Source organism: Siphateles boraxobius, unplaced genomic scaffold (genome assembly GCF_051911475.1).
Source record: "Siphateles boraxobius isolate OS27281-9 unplaced genomic scaffold, OSU_SipBor_1 41, whole genome shotgun sequence".
NCBI classification, from domain to species: Eukaryota; Metazoa; Chordata; class Actinopteri; order Cypriniformes; family Leuciscidae; genus Siphateles; species Siphateles boraxobius.
Window position 1 is genome coordinate 20,074,270 of NW_027509042.1, and position 24,448 is coordinate 20,098,717.

Consider the following 24,448-nt stretch of genomic DNA (forward strand, 5'->3'; position numbering starts at 1 on the left):
AAATAGTAGAGTTAAGTTCCCAGCTGCTCTTAAAGCGACACACACAACACTCTGTACAAGAGTAAACAGTAAGATGATTTTTTATTTAATCATTAGAGTAAGCAGCCTTCAATATTGGTGCAAAATAAAGCACACCAGTCTGCTGTAAGTCTCTAAATGTCAGATTTTAAAGTGTAAAAAAAACTCAACTGAAATAGTCATTTAAATAATTTTTAAATCACAAAATTCTGAGAAAGAATCAGAACAGAATAGCAAACACTTCAGTTTATGGCAGTCTCCCGGCAAAAAAAGGCAAAAGCATGCCTTTACTGTCACAACAGTATAAATAATGGTACCAATTCTACATCAAATCCCCCCCCCCCCCCCCCCCACAAAAAATAGACATACTTAAAGATCATAAGAAATCTATATGTACCTTCCACCCTCCCCCCAATCGGCTTAATGTCATTCCTCGAAATCAAATATCTCAGCCTCCTTTTCTTTCCAGAAAGCAAAACTACGGTCAATATATTTGCAAATTTCATCATTAGTCAGACAACTAATATCGGCATTATTTTTCAGGACACCGCCCTCATCTGGGGTGGGTGTCTGTACAATGACTTTAGGCACAGGTCTCTTGTCTACCGTTGTGGTTTGCTCTAAGTGTTCAAGCTCTGGTTGGCCTGATCCATCTCCAAAGAACTTCACCTTAATGTCCTCAAATCCATCCTTCCATTCCCGGTTTCCAGCTTCAATGTCCTGAATTACAGCCTTGTGAAAATCCCGGATAGTTTCCCAGGTAAAACGCCCCACATGGTCGAACACTTCAAAGCACAGCAGGTGTCTCATTTTCCTCTCATCTGCTGGCAAATCCAACTCCAGTATGTGAAAGTAGCCGAGCATGAAGAGGTCAAGTGTCAGCGTGTCGTAGTCAACGGGAGATCCATCCACACGGGGGAGGAACTGCTCAGGTGAGTAAATTGCCTGCTGCCGGTTGAGTCTTCGGATCTGCCGCGACGGTACAAATGAGATCATGCTTCTCCAGTTCCCAATCATCTTATTGATGGCACTTCTCTGCTTGAAAAAGTGCCCCAGTTTACCATTCTCCATGGTCCTCTTCTGAGAGATATCCAAGCTAGCTTTGCGTTCACACTTTGGCTTCATAGATATCTCCAGCGAATCAACACTTTGCTTTCTCTGAGCGTTTCTCACGGTAACAGTATAAGCTGACTTCTTCCAGTGACCCAGGAACAATACCACAATACGTTCCTTTCGCAGGGTTGTACTTTCCATGGCATCGCTGACTACATAGTCGATCTCTGAATCATCACTCTGGTCAATCTCTGGTCTTTGTTCCTGTTTTTGAGAGACCTCATCCAAACCAGTCTCCACTAGTTCTTTCTCTTGTTCACCCAATGATTCTTTTCTCCCTGAATCCTCCAATGAGGATTCATTCTGATTCTCAAAGTTGGACTTCAGGTTCCTCACAGAGACCCCAAACTGGTGAATCTCATTTTCTATCTTCTCCCTCCTGCCTCTGGTGGAGGCTTGCCTCTCTGAAGCCTGAGAGAAGACGCTAACAAGCTCTGTGTTTGGCATTTTGCAGTAGGGCTGGTCTGTTAGGTTGGTCATAAGCAGTGACATACTCTTCACAATCCCTGAAATACGGTTGCACCAAACGGGTAAGGGAGTCTGTGTAGAGTTTTTGTACTGGGTGTTGACTGTGATGTTGACTATCGGTGCAGGGAGAATGTTTCGAAGTTCTTCGGCCAGATGAGCAAGCTCCATTTCATAGCCCTCGCAGTTCTTATGCATTGAGACACTCTTAATTTGCTTCTCGAGGTAAATGAGGTCATCTTCTGTTAGAAGTTCTCCAAATGGACCCAGGATGGCATTGTGAGCCTGGGAGAATCTCCAACTATCCATCTTTGAATATCTAGTACCATTCTCCTGTTTAATAAGATACAATACATCCAGTTAAAATCCAACCTGGAGAAAGTTGCAGTCAGACATTTAATGCACTATTTGTAGCTCACCTTCATCCTCTGGGTTTCCTGGTCAAATAATCTGGCCTGTAGCTGTCGTACCATGACCTGTCTCTTCCATTCTGCTATAGGTCTGCCCTTCTCATCGTGCATGGGTACCAGGTAATCAATATCAGACAAATTAGCCTCCTCTGTCGGTAACACAACCATTTTATTCTAAAAAGGAAAAGGCAAGACAATAATGTATTTGCAAGTACTGGTGCCCTTAAGCTGTCAAGTACATAAAAAACAAAAACATGCAATATCATGCTTGGCTAATATGAAACCATGAATTTAATAAACCCGGTTCTTTTTTGTATAATAATGCGGTATATATGATAAAGTTCTTCAGTAAATTTCATAAAAGTTAAAGTTAATAAATAAACTATGTTCACATGGTCAACCGTCACTGACAACAGCATTTACAAAGACAACCCTCTAAGTGTTCTGTTCACACAACAGCTTTAGCATCAACATAATTTTTTTTTTTTTAAATGGACCAATGGTGCTGTGTACAGTATTTTTATGCTTATTAGAGTATTGCGCAGTTAGCTTTGCAAGATTATGACTTTGGGACTTCCATGATGTCCGGAAGCCTCAAATGGCACAATATAATTTAAGGAACGAGTGCAAACGAGTCTCAAGTTCATGTGGCAAATCTTGCTTAGAGTGTAGAGGGCAGCATTTGATCGAAATTTGAACCGGGGTTGTCCGGCGTGGGAAGCAGACACGCTATCAAGGATGCTAAAGACCGCAGCCACTAGCATCAGTCACTAGCGTGGCTCTTGAAGCCAGGGAGTCAGGTTTACAGCTCCTACTGGCCTACGTGCGTTACATAAGCACTATTCAATTATATCACTCCTTTAAGCTACACTTTTAAAAACTCACAGTGTACAATCTTCAGGCTCACGGAATCCCAAAAAAATAATATTTGAAAGATTCAGAGATGAATCACTGTCTGGCCGTCTGAAATTTCCATATAGAGATAAGGGTTAGGATCATGATATTTTGGGAGTACTACAGCGCACTGTTAGTGTGTATTAGCACTGTTTATGATTTGCCTTTGGGATCTCAAGGAGCCTTTGGATCTGGAAACGTGACATCATGTGACTTCAGACTTATGGATAGGATAGGTCATGTAACTACATTTAGAATTCAAAGGACTGACAACAGTATTTTGCTAGTGTGAACACAGCTTTATGGCCAATTTACACTGCACAGACTGACGGCAACAGACATTTCGTCGGGTTTTGTCAGATCAGTTTGTCACGCTTCTCGGAGTTTGTTAGCGTTTGTCGGAGCCAGATTTTTGCCGATTGAACATGATGAATCAGCATTTTTCTGTCTTGGAACATCTGAGAAGTAATCTGGTGACTGTCGCCATTGGTCTGCGTCTGTCTTGGCAGTGTAGTTGGCCTTTAGACTTAGTTATCATGATAAACTGTATGGTAAATTTACTAACTGAAAATGTCAAATCTGCAGTCAATACAGATTTTTTAAAGCTGGCGATCGATTTCACATCTCCCAGTTTCATTTCTCCCACTAGCAGTTTCCCTTTCTCTGGTACTGGCTTACTTGCAGGCGTAGTGGAGCTAAGGTTCTTCACCACTGCAATGACAATCAGAACAAGAACGTTACTCTCATCTGTTTCCAGTTATGTTCTGATCATATTCAAATAGGCTGATTACCATTACTCATCGAACTGGAATTAAGTCATCAAGTAAAATTTAGGAAGGATGAGTCAATGGTGACAGCAGTGGCCACAAAATTCTCTCAGGATTACAGAACATAAACTTGCAGAGCAGCACTAGGGGTATTAAACAGCCCCCTCAAGCCTTTCTCACCAGTCGTGGCCATGTGGACATTGTGTAAAGCGTTCCCATGTGGGATAGAAGTTGAAGGTGATCTGACCGAGGAGGTGGTGGTGGAAGGGGGTGGAGGATGTGAAAGAGGTGGAGCGGGGTAACGGGCTTGAGGCGAATCTTCTGTCTCAGGGTGCTGGTGGGGTAAAAATGAAATGAAAAGGCACTTAATTGAATGTCGACACTTACTACAGCCAGATACTAATGCCTAAAATCACACTTTTTTGATTTAATGCAAAATGTAAAATGTAAATAATTGCTCTGTTATAAAGTCTAGTGAGCTGCTCATAGAGGGAGTTTAAGTTACATTCTAAAGCCCAAAGTATACTTAAATACATTCAGTACCAAAATTGAATACTTATGTATTGCACAGTTAGCTTAGCAACATGCTATGTCAAACTGTATTGAAATCTATTGACAGATATGTTTTTCCTTTTTGTGTGGCGCATGGAGCTGTTTCAAAGTATAGCGTTTAAAATCAGTCATTTAAGAGGTGTAACGCAGTTAAAAAGCTGCATTGGAAGGCAGCTACCAATGTAGGAATTAAGCAGAGAAACAGATCACTGAATTTTAGAACAGAACTAATGGCATGCTTTGTCATTAATATTGTGTTATTATTCAAAAACGTACAAGACTCACCTTAAGACTGTCCATGTTATTGTGTGGATTAGTAATCTGTCTGTAATAATCAGAGCTAAGTTGCCGGCACACAGCTGGTTTCTCTCTAAGCTCTTCCTCTATAGGACAGTTCTCTTCCAGAGGCTGTACAGCTGGACAGAGCTGCAATACAATACACTACTTTTATTATCATATAATATTTACCGACTCAGGTAGTGTGCCATCAAAGCAAATTATTTCACGTAGACCTGTAAGGAAAATGGAATAAAAGCCCAATTATTGCCATACGATACATCGCACAGAAGAATATCCCAATCATACACAAGAGAAACAGCTATTTGTGGTCTGTTTTTTGCGCAGTGTTGTCGTCCGCGTAGCAATATGTGAGCATTACAGTAAGAGGGGCCCTAGCTAGGGGGCAAAATAGTTGTACCTGAGCCCAACATCTAGATCCCACTTTACTAGAGGGAAAATGCAGAGTATATGGAAACATTTAGATCACCGCTGATGAAACTGTAATATCCTAATGGACTCCATGCAGAATGCATATCAAATGTGGCTCTCAAAGGGCTCTCTGTAAAACACACACACGCACCGAGCATCAAAGGGAACACTGATATGCCGCAGCATGCTATTTTGCTTTGTCTCTGCAAGGTGGTCCTCCCAATTTCCTCTTGCACGGCACTTTGATGTCCAAACAGCACGAAATGTGCTGTGACACGGCTTGGGCAAAGGCAGGGATACATTTCCCAGAAGTTGCGCAATTCATAAATAGATCAACTTTGGGAGGGGTAATGTGGGTAATATGGGGCAAAACTCAATAGCGAAGTGGAATCTCTTTCCTTTTTGACCTTTGAGCAGCAGTTCAGTTCCTCGCTCACGATCAGGATGCATCTGTCTCTGCGTGAAGGTTTAATCAAAGCCAGTGGACACCATGGCACATTTGGTTTCCATCAGCTATCCTCTTCCGCGGCTTAGGCAGTGGATGCTGGAAAAACAAGGTCCTCACATCCTCTTCTCTGTCTTATAGGCCACACGAATGCTGATGAAGAAAGTGAGACTACAGCAAAAGCACCAAATCCATAAATCCTATATAGTAGTAAGATGGTGGAAATCCAGTGTAATCCAGTGGAGAGTTACTCGGGGGGGATACTCAAAGATAAGAGTTGAAACAAATAGAAACCGTGGAATATTTCTCAATGTTCTGTTCTAATACATTAAATTAAAAAGATTGAGGGAATGAAAGAAAATAACCAGAAATGGTAGAACTATGTAGGCCTAAACAGTTTGTATAAAGGTTTGGTAAGGTTAAACCCTCCACATATATCTCTGCTTGCAAAAGGAATTCAAGACCACACACTTGTGTTGACATGTAAGCAATACATTCTATGTTAAATCACATTTACACCTTCAGTTAAAACATCTGATGATCATGTTTGACAGTTCTTGAATTTAGAGCGAAAACCGTCCAAGGTGTCTACAGCAGCAAATCCTGTGTGCTGTAAAGTTTATGTTCAAATGGAGAAAGGATGATGAATGAGCTGAAGATGGCATTCTTTCTATGTTAGCTGTTTTAAATAGAATTCTGTTACTACAAGCAATTGGTTACAGGCCTAGAGAGGTTTATTGTTATTATTATTCTTTATTTATCGGTATTGGTTGATAATGGAATTCTAAGTGTGGATGCACATTTCCCTTTTTTATAGGTTATCCCTTATTTTTTAGGTTATCTTTGCTATCATTTAATGTTAACTTAGAGTTTATCTTTAAAATCACTACAAATTTAAATGGTACTTTTAAATGTAATCTTTGGCAAATCTCAAAATGAATATACATTTTACATTTTGTGATGCTTTAATTCTTCATGTTTAATTTTTCAATGTATTTAGACAACGTAGTTGGTTACATTTATTAGCCATAAAAAAAAGCATTTTAATATAGGTTCCCCAATTAGTGAATAATAACCATCCACAGACTCTTCAACCAATTAAATAAAAAAAATATTTCCAATTGTTCAGTTATGAGGAATATAAATTAAAGACAGACTACAACATGTAAAAACCTTCAGTAGTCATGCTGTGAAAAATATTTATCAGAATTATGAGCATATTAAATCATATCAAATGATAACAATTAGAAGGAACTTATATCCGTTTTGAACCAAAAAGCTATTTCGACATTACAAAAGTTTAGAGACAAACCAATTGCTCAAATACAGCAATTCATGAGATGATACATCTGGAATTAACAAATAATTACGCATTGTTCAAAAAACAGATAGCAACGTTGCATTATCTCCATAAACACAACATGTACAAAAAGCACAATAGTTACTTACAAACTACCGTCCTCGTAGTTGTGGTTGATATCCTAGCAGGCAGCGCCTGATCACTCTGTGTCACTAGACAGTGACACACGGTGTGAACACCAAACCCAGAGACGTCTTGACTCAATCAACACCATCCTAACAACTGGCCATGGCCCAACAGACAATAAACAATAAACTCTGATAGGAGAATGCACTTAATAATTTACACAGTGGATTGGGTAGCCGGCAATGTCACTAATGAACAAACCAATGGGAACATGTGAACAAGCGAGCGGTGTGATAGGAAGCAGGAGACTGTCAAATCAGAAGAAACGGATAGAGACATTGTATCTCTTTCATTCAGATGTTGTTGATGTTGTTGTTTTTTTGGTCTCTGACACAGCATTAAACTGGGGACGTGACCTAACACACATCAACACTAATCAATGAAAAAGGTGTTGCATGACAGGGCTTTGTATGAGGAGAACATTTCCATTATTTGCTTAATAATGCATGCCCTGGAAAAATAGGTGACAATCCACTCAGATCACTTGACTCCAGCATCATAAAAATCAGCATGCAGACATACAGGTGCCCTGCCTATTATTGTATTAAAAAATAAATAAAGTTTGTGAATTAAAATGCATTATTCATTATTATAAATTAAGAGTGTAAAATTACTAATGGGTGATACAATGGCCCTGATATCATAATGAAATAAAAAAAGGCTTAATTTTAATAGAATGGATTTCTTGAAAAGCAAACCTTTAGTAGCTTGGTATAATAATTTGTTATTATTTATTTAAAAAAAATTTATATATATATATATATATATATATATATATATATATATATATATATATATATATATATATATATATATATATATTTAAATTAAACATTGTGACAAACCTGCTTCAATGTTTTTAATATAAAAAGTGCACCAAAGTCAAATAGTGTGATCAAAAAGGTCATGTGGTCCAACCAACATGAGAAACATGCAACAACAAAAAAAGGGGGGAAAAAGGAAATGATATCATCAAAAGGACCCCCGCAGACTGTATAATGACTGTGTCAAGGTCATTAGGTCAGATAATGTCAGCTTTTGAGTTGTAATTGATATTTAAGAATTTCTGATGTATAGGAATTAATAATGTATCATATTTATAAAAACTTTTTACTTTGAAAAACATTAAAAAATGACACCAACATACAAATACAAGAGAAGAATTTGGCACTTTTTCTTAAACAAGATTTTTTAAAAGATTTTACTCTTATATGACATTGACGTTTTAGAAATGATCAATGATGAAAATAGGATAGAAGGAACCCTCTAGTAAAAATACAATAAATATAACTGCTAAATAGTAAATACTATAGTATTTAGTAGAAAATAAATCATGTCTCAGATTCAGATTTTGTTGTAGACATCAAAGGCTGTGCGTCCAATTAAAATCTATTCTATTTTGCTGCAAATTAATTTGTCAGTTAGTAGAGGGTAGTCAAGATAGGACATGCCCTACATCCAGATATGCATACTTCGCGATTATACAGAATGCAAAAAAACAGCAAGTCAATTAAGGAGAATTTCCAAATTCTCAGTATTCATGATTCAGTAGTTGAAAAATAACCTGATGGCCTGTATGTGCAATAAGTACCAAGAAAGTTAGTATGTCATAGGTCAAGGAACACAGGTCACAAAGAACAATGTCAAGATGGCGGATGTAAAATTGCCCGAGAATGTGTTCATACCGTACACATTTTTTAATGGGCGAGAAGTACATTCTCCATCCAATTCAGAGCATAGGAAAGTAGAAGAATTCAGATGCAGCAATGCCCTTATCTGTTAAAACCATAAACAACTCATGTAAAGTTCATGCCAATATTAATATATTTTAGTGTTTGTTTTTAAGGAGGATAAACAAATATGGTACTGTATTTGGAGGCACTTGATGTACATCTGCATTGTACAAACTGGTTCCCAAAGCAAAACGACATGAGAACTACTCCCTTTGAGGACAAAGACCGAAGAAATCATGAAATTAAGATTTCTTATTGCAAAGCCTGAATCTACAGGTGCACAAAAAGCATTTATAATTTTTTTTGTGTGTGCACATTCTCAGTTAAGTGGTAAACACTGTTCCATGTGTAGCGGACCACTAAAGGTCAAAGCAATCAGAGCATTCTTGAAATATGACTGAACGTTTGATGAGAAACACGTTGAAAGATTCTTCTCATGGGGGTAAGCTCATAAACAAATAGCTCCCTTACCACCCCCTAGTGGCCGTTTAGCACTGGCATTTCTATAAAGGCTTCTTGCTGATCCGAACCCAAAGTATTTGTTATAATGCTTGAAAGCACCCGCAATAAACAAACCACAGAGCTAAACTGAACATCGCACTAAGAACAAATCCCAATCTAGAACAACTTTTGTTGTTGTACTGAAATAAACCAGAAGACACACATACAGCTGGCCTCTCAATTCCCTGCCTGAATAGGATGGGAGGAAAGCATATATGCGTGTTGTAAAATAAACCCTTGATCTGTTTATTTGATTGCAGCTGTCTCAGGAAGAAGGCACTCACACTTTGAGCAGAGGGCCGTGCTCAGGGAGGGTGACCTCTTTGGGATGAAACCAAAACATGAGGAAATACCTAGCACGCAACTCTCTGGCCAGAAGCCCAAACAATCCATTATAGGGACTGTTAGGAAATGAGATGGCCTGTCTTGAGCACTCTGAGCTGGAATAAAACCTTGTGAAGTACACTACAACTTGCAATACTGTAAGCGGACCAGGAGAAATAATGCTGATATGGACCATTCAGAGTTATTTCCAGTGGGAGGTCTGCATGGGAACCATTTTTGGGTCAATATAAGAGTGCCCATTAAAAAAGAAAAGAAAAATCTTTAGTCTGGTTTAAAAAATGTGGCACGTTCTTATAAATGTACTTTTTGCATTCTTGCAGGGTTCATGTGGTTCATTTTCCTTACACATTGAATTAATTTGAGTATACACACACAAGGAGTATACATATCTAAAATGAAAAATATTTTTTAATCTTTTCATGCGTTTTTCTAACCTCGCCTTGTCATAAAAAAAGTACAATTATCTCATATATTAAAGTCCCCCTGTGGTGAAAATCAAGTTTTAATGTTAATTATATGTCTATGTGGTGTTTTTAATATGCTTTAAGACAATCTATGTGCAAATTCACAAGTCACCACCGTTGCTGAGTATTTTCTCCTTAACTGCAGAGAACCAAAGACAGTCTCAAAAACATGGTTTGAGATCGCTGGTGTTTCAGAAGCAACAAACTACCTTGTAACCAATCATGTCAATGCGAGATAATCAACGAGTGGATCTCTGAGCTAGTGTGAGTGAGTGGAGGTGGGGCTAATTTGCATATTTATAGAATCGTGTATACTAAATGAGGCAAGGGTGTAGAGTTAAATTCAAGGAAGAAGGAAAACACTTTTAAATATGTCGTTTTGGTGATCAAAGATGAGTTTTAAGTGATAAAATGATTGACTACAGGGGGACTTTAAGAGACTTGTTGACACACAGTCATGAGGGTCTGCAGGGGTTCTCTCTATGATATCATATAAAAAATACAGTCGTTCATTGTTTGTTTGTGTTAGTTCACAGTGCATTAACTAAAGTTATAAAATACAACTTTGTATTTGTAATGTATTAGTACATGTTGAAATTAACATGAACTAAGATTAACAAATGCTGAAGAAGTATTATTCATTCTTAGTTAGTTAAGAAGTTAACTAATAAAACCTTACTGTAAAGTGTTACCACCATTTCTTATTATTATAATTTTTTTCAGAGTTCTTTGATGAATAGTTATACATTTCTTTATTGTCACTTTTGATCAATTTAATTAGTACTTGTTGAATAAAAGTATTAATTCCTTAAAAGGGCACCCATCATGCAAAATCAACTTTTACAGGGCTCTCAAGTTATGAAGACCGGCAAGAGTGACACCCCCGGGGTTGGACGGGGGGTTGTTTCATGACAATATGTCAGTCATTGTGTGGTAACGGAAATGTGACTAGGCCTAGACTACTTGTTCTGAGCAGGTGTTGTCAGTGAACAGGCTGTAAAACTGTTGGCTAAGTTACAGACACTCATGAAAAACTGATGCTAATTATCTGGGAAACATTCTCTAACAGCAGTCAAGTTGTCATTGTTTGTGTCAAACAAGTTTTGAATTTGTTGTAACATTAAAACAGGAGATCATGAGTTATTCAAAGTGATGTTTGGAGCTCCAGTGGTTTCCTCTGTGGGTGGATGAAACTTTCGGAAGATATATATATATTATAAGTAGTTTTCCGCATGAGAAATACAATGAGTTGTGGGAGTGCGTGGCAAAAGCCCGAAATTTGTGACTGTCATGCTCAATGCGTGACACTTGAGAGCCCTGCTTTTACATGGTGTTTAGACATAAATGTGTGTTGGCAGTGTGTAACACAATCACCCTACAGTGATAAAAATACTCATTACTTTTTTTTAAACCCCTATTAAACCAAAAGCAGTCTCATTAGACATCCTGTTTTGATTCTCTGAGCAGTGTGACAACATACTGCTCAGACCCCGCCCACGGGCCGCTGACTGACAGTCCTGCATTACCACAGTTTCCACCCTCAGGGAGTCGTACGCTTTCCGCCATTTTCTCCACGCTGGAGCGACAACAATGTCTCATAAGCAATCCTGGTGTTCTGTTGTTGGATGTAAGAGTGAACATAAGAGTCTTCATTTTCTCCCAACATCTGCCACTGAGAACGCAGAGGATTAGTTTTATTTCTGAAGGTAATGCGTCCCAAAATATACCTAAATTCGTTTATATCTGCGCAAATCATTTTACTCCAGACTGCTTTGTGAACGAGGGGCAATACAAGGCAAGCTTTGCTTAAAAGTTGTAACTTGAGGATGGATCAATACCAACTGTTCGTGATCCAGCTTACAGTCTCTGTAGTGAAACTGGTCACTGCAGTAATGAAAGGGAGAGCGCGCACTTTATTACAGTTCATAGGAGTTGTTTTACGGAGAAGAAGTTTACTAGTTTATTAAGCACCCCTGAAAAGGCATAAAGTTTGTATATATTGGCTTACTGTTAATTGTAAAGAGTGGTTTTGTGTAATTTGCGTGACATTTTGATGATGATAATGAAAAGGAGAGAGAGTGTTTATGGATAAGATTAATGCGCACTTCTTGTACTGTGATTTTATTCAGCTCTTACAGTGTTTTTCTGGAGTGAAAATGGACGCTTGATCTTTTGTGTGATGTAGCCTACAATAAACTTCATAAAACGTAACTTATTTTTCTTGAAAGGGGGCCGGGAGCAGCAGCTCATTTGCATTTAAAGGGACACACACAAAAACGGCACGTTTTTGCTCACCCCCAAAAAGTGGCAATTTTATGATCTGTGGGGTATTTTGAGCTAAAACTTCACATACACACTCTGGGGACATCAGAACTTATTTTTCATCTTGTAAAAAGTAGCATAATAGGTGCCCTTTAAAAATTTCTTAGCTTTTCAATGGTAGTGGTAATGGTAGTTTTCAATCAGATGCACATTTGAAGCCAACAAACATCCTGTTCTCCAACTGATTTGATAGATCAAGTATCTGTTTCCAAGCATTAGAATGGTAAAAACCCTGAAACCAAACCCTGTGGATCCCATAACCAGCTCAGCCCCCGGCCCTCTACCTGAGCTAGGCTGCTGGTGAGAAGGTAACCGATACACCCCCAGCACATAGAGAGACTGCGAACGGCAGCATCTGATGCTTCAACAGCCTCCCTTCACTAATTAGATCTCTATTGTTGGGACAGGTCGACTTAATTTTTGACGTCTAGTGGCACCCTGAGCCTCACATCGATATAGGAGCAATGAATTGCTGATTTATTCATGCCCATGTTGACAGGGAGCTTATATTTCTGCATTAGATCTATGGAAGAGTGTGAGTAAGGTTATTGGAGACCATGTCATTAATTCTGTGGAATCACAGATACGGCACCTTAAAATTAATGAAACTTGAATGAATTCTTTATTGGCTTTAATTGGTTTTTAACTTGTTTACATTACATGGCTTCAAGTCCTAGATCTGGCTTTGTTTTTTCAAACTTTGAGTACAATTCATATGAAACATTCACATTTATTTCAAGAACTTCCTTTATGGTTCCAGTTCAACTTGGAAAACTGAAAAAAAAGAAAAGTTTTATTTGTAGCAAATCTTCCAAAAAAAAAAAATCAGCTTGTATTGTCATACGTTTGTCAGTAATATTCTTACAGTTCAACAGCTGAGTAACCAACAAAATCCATAAGGTTTAAATAAAATAAATTTATGACCTATTCTCTATACAACATGTTTACTTAACGAAAATTAATATTCAGTTCCTCAAAAAAAATTCATATGGAATTTAGCTCAAACATTCAGTATTAGCTCGTTAAATGTGTTTTATCAGCTAAGCAAGGTATGTTGGAGGAAATCCAAGACAAAAACCTGAATGGGAACAGCAAAAACAGCTGCTATTTCTACCGCCTATTAACGCAGATGGACATCTTCAAACCAGAAAAGAAAGAACGCATAGTTGTGAAATGCAGTACTGTAAATCACCAGAACAGCAGAATACCCCATAGACTGATCCATCAACTTTGTGCTCTAAATGTGGAATTAATTTATTTTCCTATACGGTTCAGTCGTTGTGCCCGCCTCATGAGCACTACCATGTTCACCCTTGAAAAATGTATGACTTAAATTGAGCAGCATCTTATTTACCTCAAGAAACAGAAGGCTGAAAGACCATTAAGGTACACCGCACAAGCCTCTTCTTAGAAAGTGGAGGCTACATTACACCTCAAAAGTTACTGACCTGATTTTCACAAACGCTGCTGATGTGAATGGACATGTCAGTCAAAACAAATCGATCATGAAATCTGATTTCAGACCCTTCAAGTCAAGAAATTAATTTGAATACATATTTCTTTTGCTTTCTGAGTTTGTCTAGTGATACTTCATGAAAGATATTTAACCATCCGATGCATTACATCTGCAAACATATACCTTTTTTTCCAACAAATGAAGTGAGGTAAAGACATTTCTGTAGAATAGGATCAAAGTTACAATTTCATTGTGCAATTACTCCTGGATTGTCATACACATAACTGACAATACATCCACAGTAATGGCGTTTGAATATTACATATCCATTTGTTTTAATAATAATGTAGGTTAATGGTTTAAATGGTCATATTTTTATATTATCTACAAATTGCCATTGACTTACATTACACCTTTAACGCAAGGTGACAGATCTGTAAAACACTAAAAATGTAATTTGAAAATAAATAATTATTTAATTATAATTAATCCATCAGAGGGTTAAAGGAATAGTTCATTTAAGCGAAAAGGTGAAACAATGCTTGAAAGTGCGTACGGCCATTGGCAGAAGCCAGTGATTATAGTTTATATATTTTTCTTACAAAAACCCATCGTTTTACTTCAGAAGACATTTATTAACCCACGGGAGTCTTATGGATTACGTATGGATGTTATGATGGATGTGTTTTTTGAGCTTCAAAAACTCACTACTCAATTATGGGCACTATTCAATGCCATTACAAAGCTGGGAAGACCCAGTATATTATTTAATATAACTCTGATTGTGTTCCACTGAAGAAGAAAGACATATACGCTTAGGATGGCATGAGGATGATGAGATAATTTTCATTTTTGGGTGAACTAGTCTCCTGCATTTGACCACAAATTATCGTTTAGGTCAATTTTAACAGGTTTAGAAGACATTTTTCACATTTTGCCTTTGTTTTCGTTTTCATATTGGACTTTCAGTTACCTCTTTCCTGTGTTCCCGCCAGACATTAGTTGCCATGGACACTCATTGAACGATCACACCTGTTAGTCTTTGAGTTAATAATCACTGTGTATTTTTCTAGTTTCCTTCAGCTAGTTGCAGTCGTATGTTACACGCTGTTACGTTGCCTTATTTCATGTGGATTACCTGATTTTGTTTTACTAAATAAATACTTTTGGTTTGAACCTTTTTGTATCTTGATCATCTTAGTTGGACCTACAACGTTACAACATTATTCTGACTTTGTTGAACTTAATATCATTTTGAACAGTGCTTTTTGAAGTCAGTGGCAAAACAAACAAATAATATATATACAGGTCCTTCTCAAAAAATTAGCATATTGTGATAAAGTTCATTATTTTCCATAATTTAATGATAAAAATTAAACTTTCATATATTTTAGATTCATTACACACCAACAGAAATATTTCAGATCTTTCATTGTTTTAATACTGATGATTTTGGCATACAGCTCATGAAAACCCAAAATTCCTATCTCAAAAAATTAGCATATCATGAAAAGGGTCTCTAAACGAGCTATTAACCTAATCATCTGAATCAACGAATTAACTCTAAACACCTGCAAAAGATTCCTGAGGCTTTTAAAAACTCCCAGCCTGTTTCATTACTCAAAACCGCAATCATGGTTAAGACTGCCGACCTGACTGCTGTCCAGAAGGCCATCATTGACACCCTCAAGCAAGAGGGTAAGACACAGAAAGAAATTTCTGAACAAATAGGCTGTTCCCAGAGTGCTGTATCAAGGCACCTCAGTGGGAAGTCTGTGGGAAGGAAAAAGTGTGGCAAAAAACGCTGCACAACGAGAAGAGGTGACCGGACCCTGAGGAAGATTGTGGAGAAGGACCGATTCCAGACCTTGGGGGACCTGCGGAAGCAGTGGACTGAGTCTGGAGTAGAAACATCCAGAGCCACCGTGCACAGGCGTGTGCAGGAAATGGGCTACAGGTGCCGCATTCCCCAGGTCAAGCCACTTTTGAACCAGAAACAGCGGCAGAAGTGCCTGACCTGGGCTACAGAGAAGCAGCACTGGACTGTTGCTCAGTGGTCCAAAGTACTTTTTCGGATGATAGCAAATTTTGCATGTCATTCGGAAATCAAGGTGCCAGAGTCTGGAGGAAGACTGGGGAGAAGGAAATGCCAAAATGCCTGAAGTCCAGTGTCAAGTACCCACAGTCAGTGATGGTCTGGGGTGCCATGTCAGCTGCTGGTGTTGGTTCACTGTGTTTTATCAAGGGCAGGGTCAATGCAGCTAGCTATCAGGAGATTTTGGAGCACTTCATGCCTCCATCTGCTGAAAAGCTTTATGGAGATGAAGATTTTATTTTTCAGCACGACCTGGCACCTGCTCACAGTGCCAAAACCACTGGTAAATGGTTTACTGACCATGGTATTACTGTGCTCAATTGGCCTGCCAACTCTCCTGACCTGAACCCGATAGAGAATCTGTGGGATATTGTGAAGAGAAAGTTGAGAGACGCAAGACCCAACACTCTGGATGAGCTTAAGGCCGCTATCGAAGCATCATGGGCCTCGATAAGACCTCAGCAGTGCCACAGGCTGATTACCACGCCGCATTCAAGCAGTCATTTCGGCAAAAGGATTCCCGACCAAGTATTGAGTGCATAACTGAACATAATTATTTGAAGGTGGACTTTTATTGTAGTAAAAACACTTATATTATTGGTCGGAGGAAACATGCTAATTTTTTGAGATAGGAATTTTGGGTTTTCATGAGCTGTATGCCAAAATCATCAGTATTAAAACAAAAAAAGACCTGAAATATTTCAGTTGGTGTGTAATGAATCTAAAATATATGAAAGTTTAATTTGTATCATTACATTATGGAAAATAAAGAACTATCACAATATGCTAATTTTTTGAGAAGGACCTGTATATATATATATATATATATGACTTCTTATTTGATTTGATTTATGCCAAGTCACCTATTTCATTATTTCCACAATCAAGACATTAGCAGCATGACATTTCAAATAATACCACTGTCTTATGTGTGCATCAGGCTGATTTAGAAAGACATTTGTAACAACAAGCCCTAAACCTTTTAGATTAACAGAAGGAAGAAATAACCCTTACATTTTTCTCCACAAAGCGAAGGTATCTGGCACACTCAAAGTGGCCATTGTATTCAGCCAGATTAGCGGCCGTGAATCCATCTATGTCTCTTTCCTTTGGGCTGATCTGGTGACCCAGTAGGATTCGACAGCACTGGAAAATATTATAATTAATCATTGAATTTATTTAAAAGTATTCATACAGAGCAATGTTATAACTGTAGTTAAGATTTAGAATGCATAATTAATATCAATTCTATTTTAGACACCAAACAACAGACTCGCATCCTAATTTAAACCCACCTCTATTTCCCCATTCTCTGCTGCATCATGTAGAGGAGTGCCGCCCCAGTAATCCTTTTTGACCTTTGATCCCATTTGTAACAATGTCTCCAAGATGCAATGATGCCCCCCACTGGCAGCAAAGTGTAAAACGGTCGCCCCTTCATTATCTTGGCTAGACAGGTTGACGTCAGTGAAGGATGCCTGCAATAGACCAAACAAGTTTTATGCACCTGTAAACCTGTGTATATGTGTGTAGGTAAATGTATAACCCACCAGCCATACCACCAGTGCATGGTGGCCCATGTGAGCTGCAGCATGCAATGGCGTCATGCCATCTTGAGCTCTTAGATGCACGTCAGCTCCACAGTCCCTCACAAGATACTCCACAACATGCAGATGTCCCTCCTGGCAGGCCAGGTACAACGGTGTGGCACCCATATTAGTCTGTCGATTAACAGACCTGAAAAAAAGGTCCATTTAAATCACAAAGCATAATTTGAAATTTCAAGTGGGTTTTTGAGGGCTGACATGAATCTCACACTAAAGCTGTGAAAAACTGAAGTGAAGTGAAATCTCTCTCTGCTATTGGTATTCCTGTGTCTTTATCTATGGAAGACTCCTTCAATCAACCTGAAGTCACTGGTCATCTCGACGTGTGGCCAACGACTTGAGATTCACTCATTGGATTTAATCATGATTCAAACATGTGCGAAAGAAATCTCGATATATAAGGTCTGTTAAATCAACTATTTTTTAAGGGTAAACAGAGCAAAGGAAGACCTTTTTCAGTCAGAATGTCTACAACTGTTAAACCAATTACAACCAGGATATTAATCACTTTAATGTTAAGTTAATGCAAAGTTCAATAGAGCTGTTCAGTCGTGACATCAATTTGTAGGCCAACGCCGAAGGCTAATTTACCATAGGTTCCCTCTGGAGTTTTCTATGTTTTTTTAGAATAGCAGTTTGTAGTCTCTAAGAAGGGCTAGTCTCTAATTCTCACCAAGGATGCATTTATTTTATATATAAATATTTTGTAACATTATAAAAGTTTTACTGTCACTTTTGATCAATCTAATGTGGCCTTACAGAATCTTTTAAAACAATAAAAAAAATCTTACTTCAAAATTTTGAAGGTTCTTCTGAACCTTCACCAGCAGAAACCGCTAAAGCCTTCAGAAAATACACATCTTTCAGGAGCAACTGACTGGCTATCAGGCAATTTGGAACTTGATTAAAACAAAAGTAAATGTTATATAAATTTTGTATTATTAGCCAAGCATGTAAATATACATACATTTGGTAGTTGCTTTGCTTATTATACAAACCTTATTTTAATCATAAATCCGTAAAACTGTTTTTCCAAAAGCTCTAACATTTTCACCCAGTGCCGATCTCTCGAGGTGTGAAGGGCTCTGGACTTTGGGTTCAGTAACAGTTAGAAGCAGCTGAAACAGTTCACTTCCAGTATGTTGTGACATGTGACAGATAAGAGGCACACACGCACATTTGCACACACACGCAAGGTCTCTCGCTCTCTCCCTCTATGCCGAGCGCGCGCTACACGGTTTGGAGCTCGCAAGCTCTAGATTCCGGGAGATTGGAATTAATTTTCGGGCATCAGGGATCCGCTATCAATATGCGGGGGACTCCCGGAACTTCCGGGAGACTTTGGATGTCTGTAATCCTTTACACAAACATGGTTCTATTTCATCCTGACCATGCCACTGTCGCCCTGTTTGTCCACCAGAGGACACTCCCATCTTGTTTATTGTCTTTCACACATGGACTACATTTCCCAGAACTCACTGCTCGGACTCATCATCCCTGATTGTTGTCAGCTGTGTCTCATTAGCATCATTATTTCACCCATGCGTTCAAGGCATGTAGTAAAGATCGTATTTACGAGTTGAGCGCATATGAATGACACCAAAATGTCATAAGTACGAGTGAGAAGCTCTGGATTTTCTTAAAGCCCTGATCTTTTTGAGTTGGGGGCGTTTCAGTGAGAAACATGGCGGAATACCACAATACATACCACAAAGTTAAAGTTTACAGTGGCTTCATAAAGTAATTAAACGCCTAAAAAAGAAAAACACAGCTAATGCACAATTCTTTGTTCTTCATTTTCTAGAAGTAGAGTTTAAGAACCTTGCTGTATTTTTGTGTAATTAATTAAGAGAAAATACACCACCATCGTACTCTGACAAAAGTGACTTGAACGCACCTGCAGTCGTAAACACTTCCCACTTTGTAAATACGAACTTCCCAGGAGAACCTGAATGTACCATAAGCCTGGTCAATTCAGTCATTCATTGCTAAGTCTTGTATGTGTCTGTACTGCATTTCTGAGCATTCTCCTAGTTTCCCGTGTCTTGGTTGCCTGTTCCCTTGGATTTCTCTGTTTTGCCTCTGCCCCGGACTATGTTATTGTTTGGACTAATTGCCTGTTTTTTGGATTACAATTGTGGATTACCTTTTTAATAAATACTGCGTTTGGATCTTCAACCCATGTTTCGGAGCAGTATATGACAGAAGACTAAGACACATCATGGATCCAGCAGAACGTCTCATCCGCCTTCGTCACGGAACTTGCTTGCTCGATGACCACATACAGGACTTTCTAGGTATTTCTAATTTCACTGACCCCCCAGACTATGCTCGAATTGACTTATTTGCCTGTCCACAACATGGCCGCCACACCAGAGCCTGTCCACAACATGGTCGCCACACCAGAGCCTGTTTACAACATGGTGGTCACACCAGAGCCTCCAGCCATCATTGACGCCACGCGAGAGTCTCCAGCCATCATGGACACTACGTTAGAGTCTTCAGCCGTCATGGATGCCACATCAATGTTTCAGTATGGGTGTCTCAAGGCGGTCCCACTGGCAGTTACACTCCCGGTTACGGTGATTTTGACTTCCAAAAAGTCTTAGTGATTACGGACATTTTGTGTGTTTGGGCCACAAGAGTCTCGGAGATCGTCCCCAAATCTCCCTTCTGCCCTGACACAACCATAGAAGTCGTTTATGAACTACCTGTTTGCCCCGACACGACAGCAGAGGTTGTTCTTGAACTGCCTGTCTGCCCCGACACGACCACAAAGGTCTTTTATGAACTTCCTGTCTGCCCAGAAATGACCTCAGGGGCCAAACTGGAACACCCTTCTGGTCCCTTTATGAACATCAAAGACGCCCTTTAGCTCCCTACTTGTTTTGACACGGCCCCTGAGGCCAATCCTAACCTCTCTGTGGTGTGTTTTAGTTTCGCTGTGTTAGTCTCCTGTTCCGCCAGATCTGCCCTGGGAGTCTTCTTCCACCACACGGGCTGGTCCCTCCATCCCGCCCCCGGGTCCGCCTCCGCTCCACTTCCCTCCTGGACATCTTGTTTTTAAGACCAGATATAACCCTATATAAGCCTGGTCAATTCAGTCATTTATTGCTAAGTCTTGCATGTGTCTGTATAGCATTTCTGAGCATTCCCCTAGTTTTCTGTGTCTTGGTTTTCTATTCTCTGCCTGTTCCAATGGATTTCTGTTTTGCTTCTGCCCTGGACTTTGATATTGTTTGGACCGTTTGCCTGCGTTTTGACCTTTGCCAGTTTTTGGGATTGCGATTGTGGATTACCCCTTTAATAAATACTGTGCTTAGATCCTCAACCCAGGTGTTTCAGAGCAGTATATGACAGCCACTGTGTATCAGTTTCAAATGTGGCCATGAAAAATACGCACCAAGTATCCGTACATGCATGAGAGAAAGGGAGAAAGGATTCAAGATTGATAGGCTTACACAAGATAACTGATAATCAACTTTGGGGTCTGAACTGAATTTGTTTATTGGGGGTCACTGCATCTCTATAGCTCAATTCATCTTCCTCAATCACTTTTAATTAAGCACAAGAGCACAATGGGCTAGTACTAAATAAACAGAGGAAAAACAATTTTACATTTAAAGGGCCCCTATTATGGATTTTTGAAAATGACCGTTCATGTAGTGTGAAACATAGCTCTAAGTGAATGAAAACATCCTGCAAAGTTTTAAATCTGAAAGTGCACCATATATAAAGTTATTGTCTTTCAAAAGTAAGAGTCGACTGAGAGTCAATGAAATGAATCCTTTTTCAAACGAGTCATAAGCCGTTTCGTTGTGACGTCAAGACGAAACATTAGCATATTGTCCGCGCAGACATTAGGGAAAACTTGAACCTCAAACACTGCAGCTGATTCCTGTGGATACAGGACAGCACCATGTCGAGAAGAGTCGGTGTTGAAGAACTAGTTTTTCCAGTGTTAATCATCAGACTCGCGCTAGGATTGATATGGTAAAATCGACGTCATTGTTCGCTACTGTGTTTAGTTTACGATGTAGGAAGCCTCAAGACACGCAGAGCTGACATGGCAATGGGAGTTTTAGTTTTCAACACACGCGCTGTACGCAGTAAACCAATCACAACAGAGTGAGCTATCTGGCCAATCAGAGCAGAGTAGGAGGGATTTAGAGAGATTGATTCATCCGACGAGTCGTTTAAGAATCATTGAAAATGTTGTGATGTGCAAATGTGTATTATGAGAAAATGAAACAGTTTTTTGACCTTTGATGTATGTAAACCTGTTGTAGTAGACTCCAAAACAACATTAGGAAACTTTAAAATAGCATAATAGGGGCACTTTAAAACCTTATAACCTAAATACCCATTTCCATTCTTTAAGCAATTATCGCCTTCAAAACAAAATCTAAATGAGACTGAGCACATTCAAGTATCTGTGGTATAAGGCAGAGGTCTTCAATCCTGCTCCTGGAGGGCCACTGTCCTGCAGAGTTTAGTTCCAACCTGCATCAGCACACCTTTGTATATTCAAGTGATCCTGAAGAGCTTGATGAGCTGATTCAGGTGTGTTTGATTAGGATTGGAACTAAGGCTATGTTTACACGGAAACGATCTGAAGAGAAAACGCAAAAGTGGCGTTGCGTTATCACTTTTTATTATGCGTTTAGACGAGCGTTATCGGGGGGAAATCCGCGTGCATATGATGACGCAAAAGTGTGTGAAATTCGATGTAGTATGCACTCCAGGCGGCTAGGTGGCAATGTGAAGCACTGCGACACCAATATCTGAGAATATTTTGTACAACTGCTGAAAAGACTCTTGTACGTTTATCAGAGCTCCTATGGCAACTTGAAGGTCCGACGTATGGAAATAATCCGACATATTGGGGTTATTTTCCTGTAATGGCGCATGCCTGTGACGTAAACACGTACGCGACGAGAGCCACAGTGAGCAGATTTGCGTTTTTACTGTTTAGATGGGAACGCGACGGTGGATCGTTTTTAAGATTTCCACTCTGGAGGGTGGTTTCACTTTTTTGCGTTTTTAAGCCTCCAAAACGCTGTCGCCGTGTAAACGAAAGGCACATCCGATAAAATATTTTTAAGTTTTCACCCAGAATCGTTCTCGTGTAAACAGGGCCTAAACTCTGCAGGACAGCAGCCCTCCAGGAGCAGGATTGAAGACCTCTGGCATAAGGGGTGCATTATGTGTGACCTTATTCTGACGATTAGATCACACTTTCATGTTTACTTCCCATTACACCACCCGGGAAAAGCATGCGTTACAAGACCCTCAGATTTCCAAACACATGAATGAATTACAAGATAGGCTTCTTTACTGTTGCTGTTTTTGATGTCCTGTAGTTTCGTCAAAAGCTAGTTTGGGTCAGGACAAGACGGAATAAGAAGAATTATAATTTTCACAAGAATTCATATGAATAATTTAGTCTCCACACTAAAGAAAATTGTGTAGAAACAATTTTCACTCAGTAAATTTCACAATTAATTACAAAGAAATACCAAGTGTAACATTGAATTAAATGTGACATTTTTAAATACCAACTGAGGTAAAACTTTATAATAATTATACAGGAACAAAGCATGAATAAATAATTTGTAAACTATAAGTTTATAGTTAATTAATAGTTTGTAAACTGTAGTTAATACATTAATAGACTATGTACAAAATGGTGAATTCTAAATTCATTGTCATTGAAAATAACAAAGTGATATTGTTTAATTAGCTCATATGTAAAGAGTTAGATAATGCTTTGTTAACAACTTGTTAACCATAAATAGTTCTCACTTTAGATTAGGTCACGGAAAATCTGAAAATGTCATAAATTAAGTGCTTACTCTTTTAAAGCAACCTTTATTGGACATTAATTGCATTCATATTCAGTGTTCTTTCAATGTATTTACAATGTATTTACAAATACATTAAGCACACACACACACACACACACACACACACACACACACACGGTTTCCATAGGGATTTTACAAAGAAATATTGATTTTTATATTGTAAAAACTGTATATTCTATCCCCTAATCCTAACCAATGTATTTTAACAACGTGCCTGTCCATCCCGTCCCGTATCCCACCATGAGAAATCTGGTCACCCAAATTAATTAAAGCTCCAGTAGGTAACTTTTGTAAACAAATATTTGTTAAACTGTCATTATGTCCTGACAGTAGAATATGAGACAGATAATCTGTGAAAAAATCAAGCTCCTCTGGCTCCTCCCTGTGGTCCTATTGCCATTTGCAGAAATACACCGCTCCCGGTCAAAAACAACCAATCAGAGCCAGGAGGAATGTCTTAGCAGTATCAATCACACTCGTGTACGCGCTGATCACCCCTCTCTTGCACAGCGCGAGCGCGTACCATCGTTCGTGATTATCCTGTTCGTACTCGTTCAAACATTCAACGAACGAAATGACTCGGAAAAAGATTTGTTCATTTTGAACGAGTCTTTTTCGGAGTCATTTCGTTCATTCAACGAACGAAATGACTCGAAAAAAGATTTGTTCATTTTGATGAACGAGTTCGAACAGGATCACGTACGTGCATCACAGAACAGAGCAAGGCGAGCATTTGTGCTTATAAAACTTAACGTTTTTATGTATTTTTTAAATGACCGATCGTTTCGCTAGATAAGACCCTTATTCATCGTCTGGTATCGTTTAAAGCCCTTTGAAGCTGCACTGAAACTGTCATTTGGTCCTTGAAACGTTTGTGTCCTATTAAAGTCCATTATATGGAGAAAAAGCTTGGAATGTTTTCATCAAAAACCTTTATTTCTTTTCGACTGAAGCAAGAAAGACATGGACATCTTGGATGACATGGGGGTGAGTAAATTATCAGCAAAAGTTTTTGTAAAAGTGAACTAATCCTTTAACGTTATCTTACTAGCTATTTATAACTTATAGGAAGAGTGCAACATTATAAAGTTACATGTATTGCAAAATACATAATGATTTGAGGACCAAGTTTGTAGTCAAAGTATGGGCAGGCCATAGTCAATGTAAAGCATATTGTTGATGTTTCGTCCCTATTAGTGA

General features: G+C 38.8%; 1 protein-coding gene across 2 annotated transcripts in view; it reads right to left on the reverse strand.

Annotated features, from left to right (window-relative positions):
* Nucleotides 1–64: 64 nt before the first annotated feature.
* The window catches only part of espnla (espin like a), a 29,327-nt gene continuing 4,943 nt past the window's right edge, over nt 65–24,448 (reverse strand). For both annotated transcript variants that reach the window (XM_077198913.1, XM_077198912.1), the window contains exons 3-10: nt 17,325–17,511; nt 17,070–17,252; nt 16,789–16,920; nt 4,505–4,645; nt 3,848–4,001; nt 3,466–3,611; nt 2,016–2,180; nt 65–1,929 (exon numbers count right to left, since the gene is read on the reverse strand). In XM_077198913.1, coding sequence (XP_077055028.1) covers nt 445–1,929; nt 2,016–2,180; nt 3,466–3,611; nt 3,848–4,001; nt 4,505–4,645; nt 16,789–16,920; nt 17,070–17,252; nt 17,325–17,511 — 2,593 coding nt within the window. In that variant the 3' untranslated portion in view covers nt 65–444. The remainder of the gene's footprint in view (nt 1,930–2,015; nt 2,181–3,465; nt 3,612–3,847; nt 4,002–4,504; nt 4,646–16,788; nt 16,921–17,069; nt 17,253–17,324; nt 17,512–24,448) is intronic.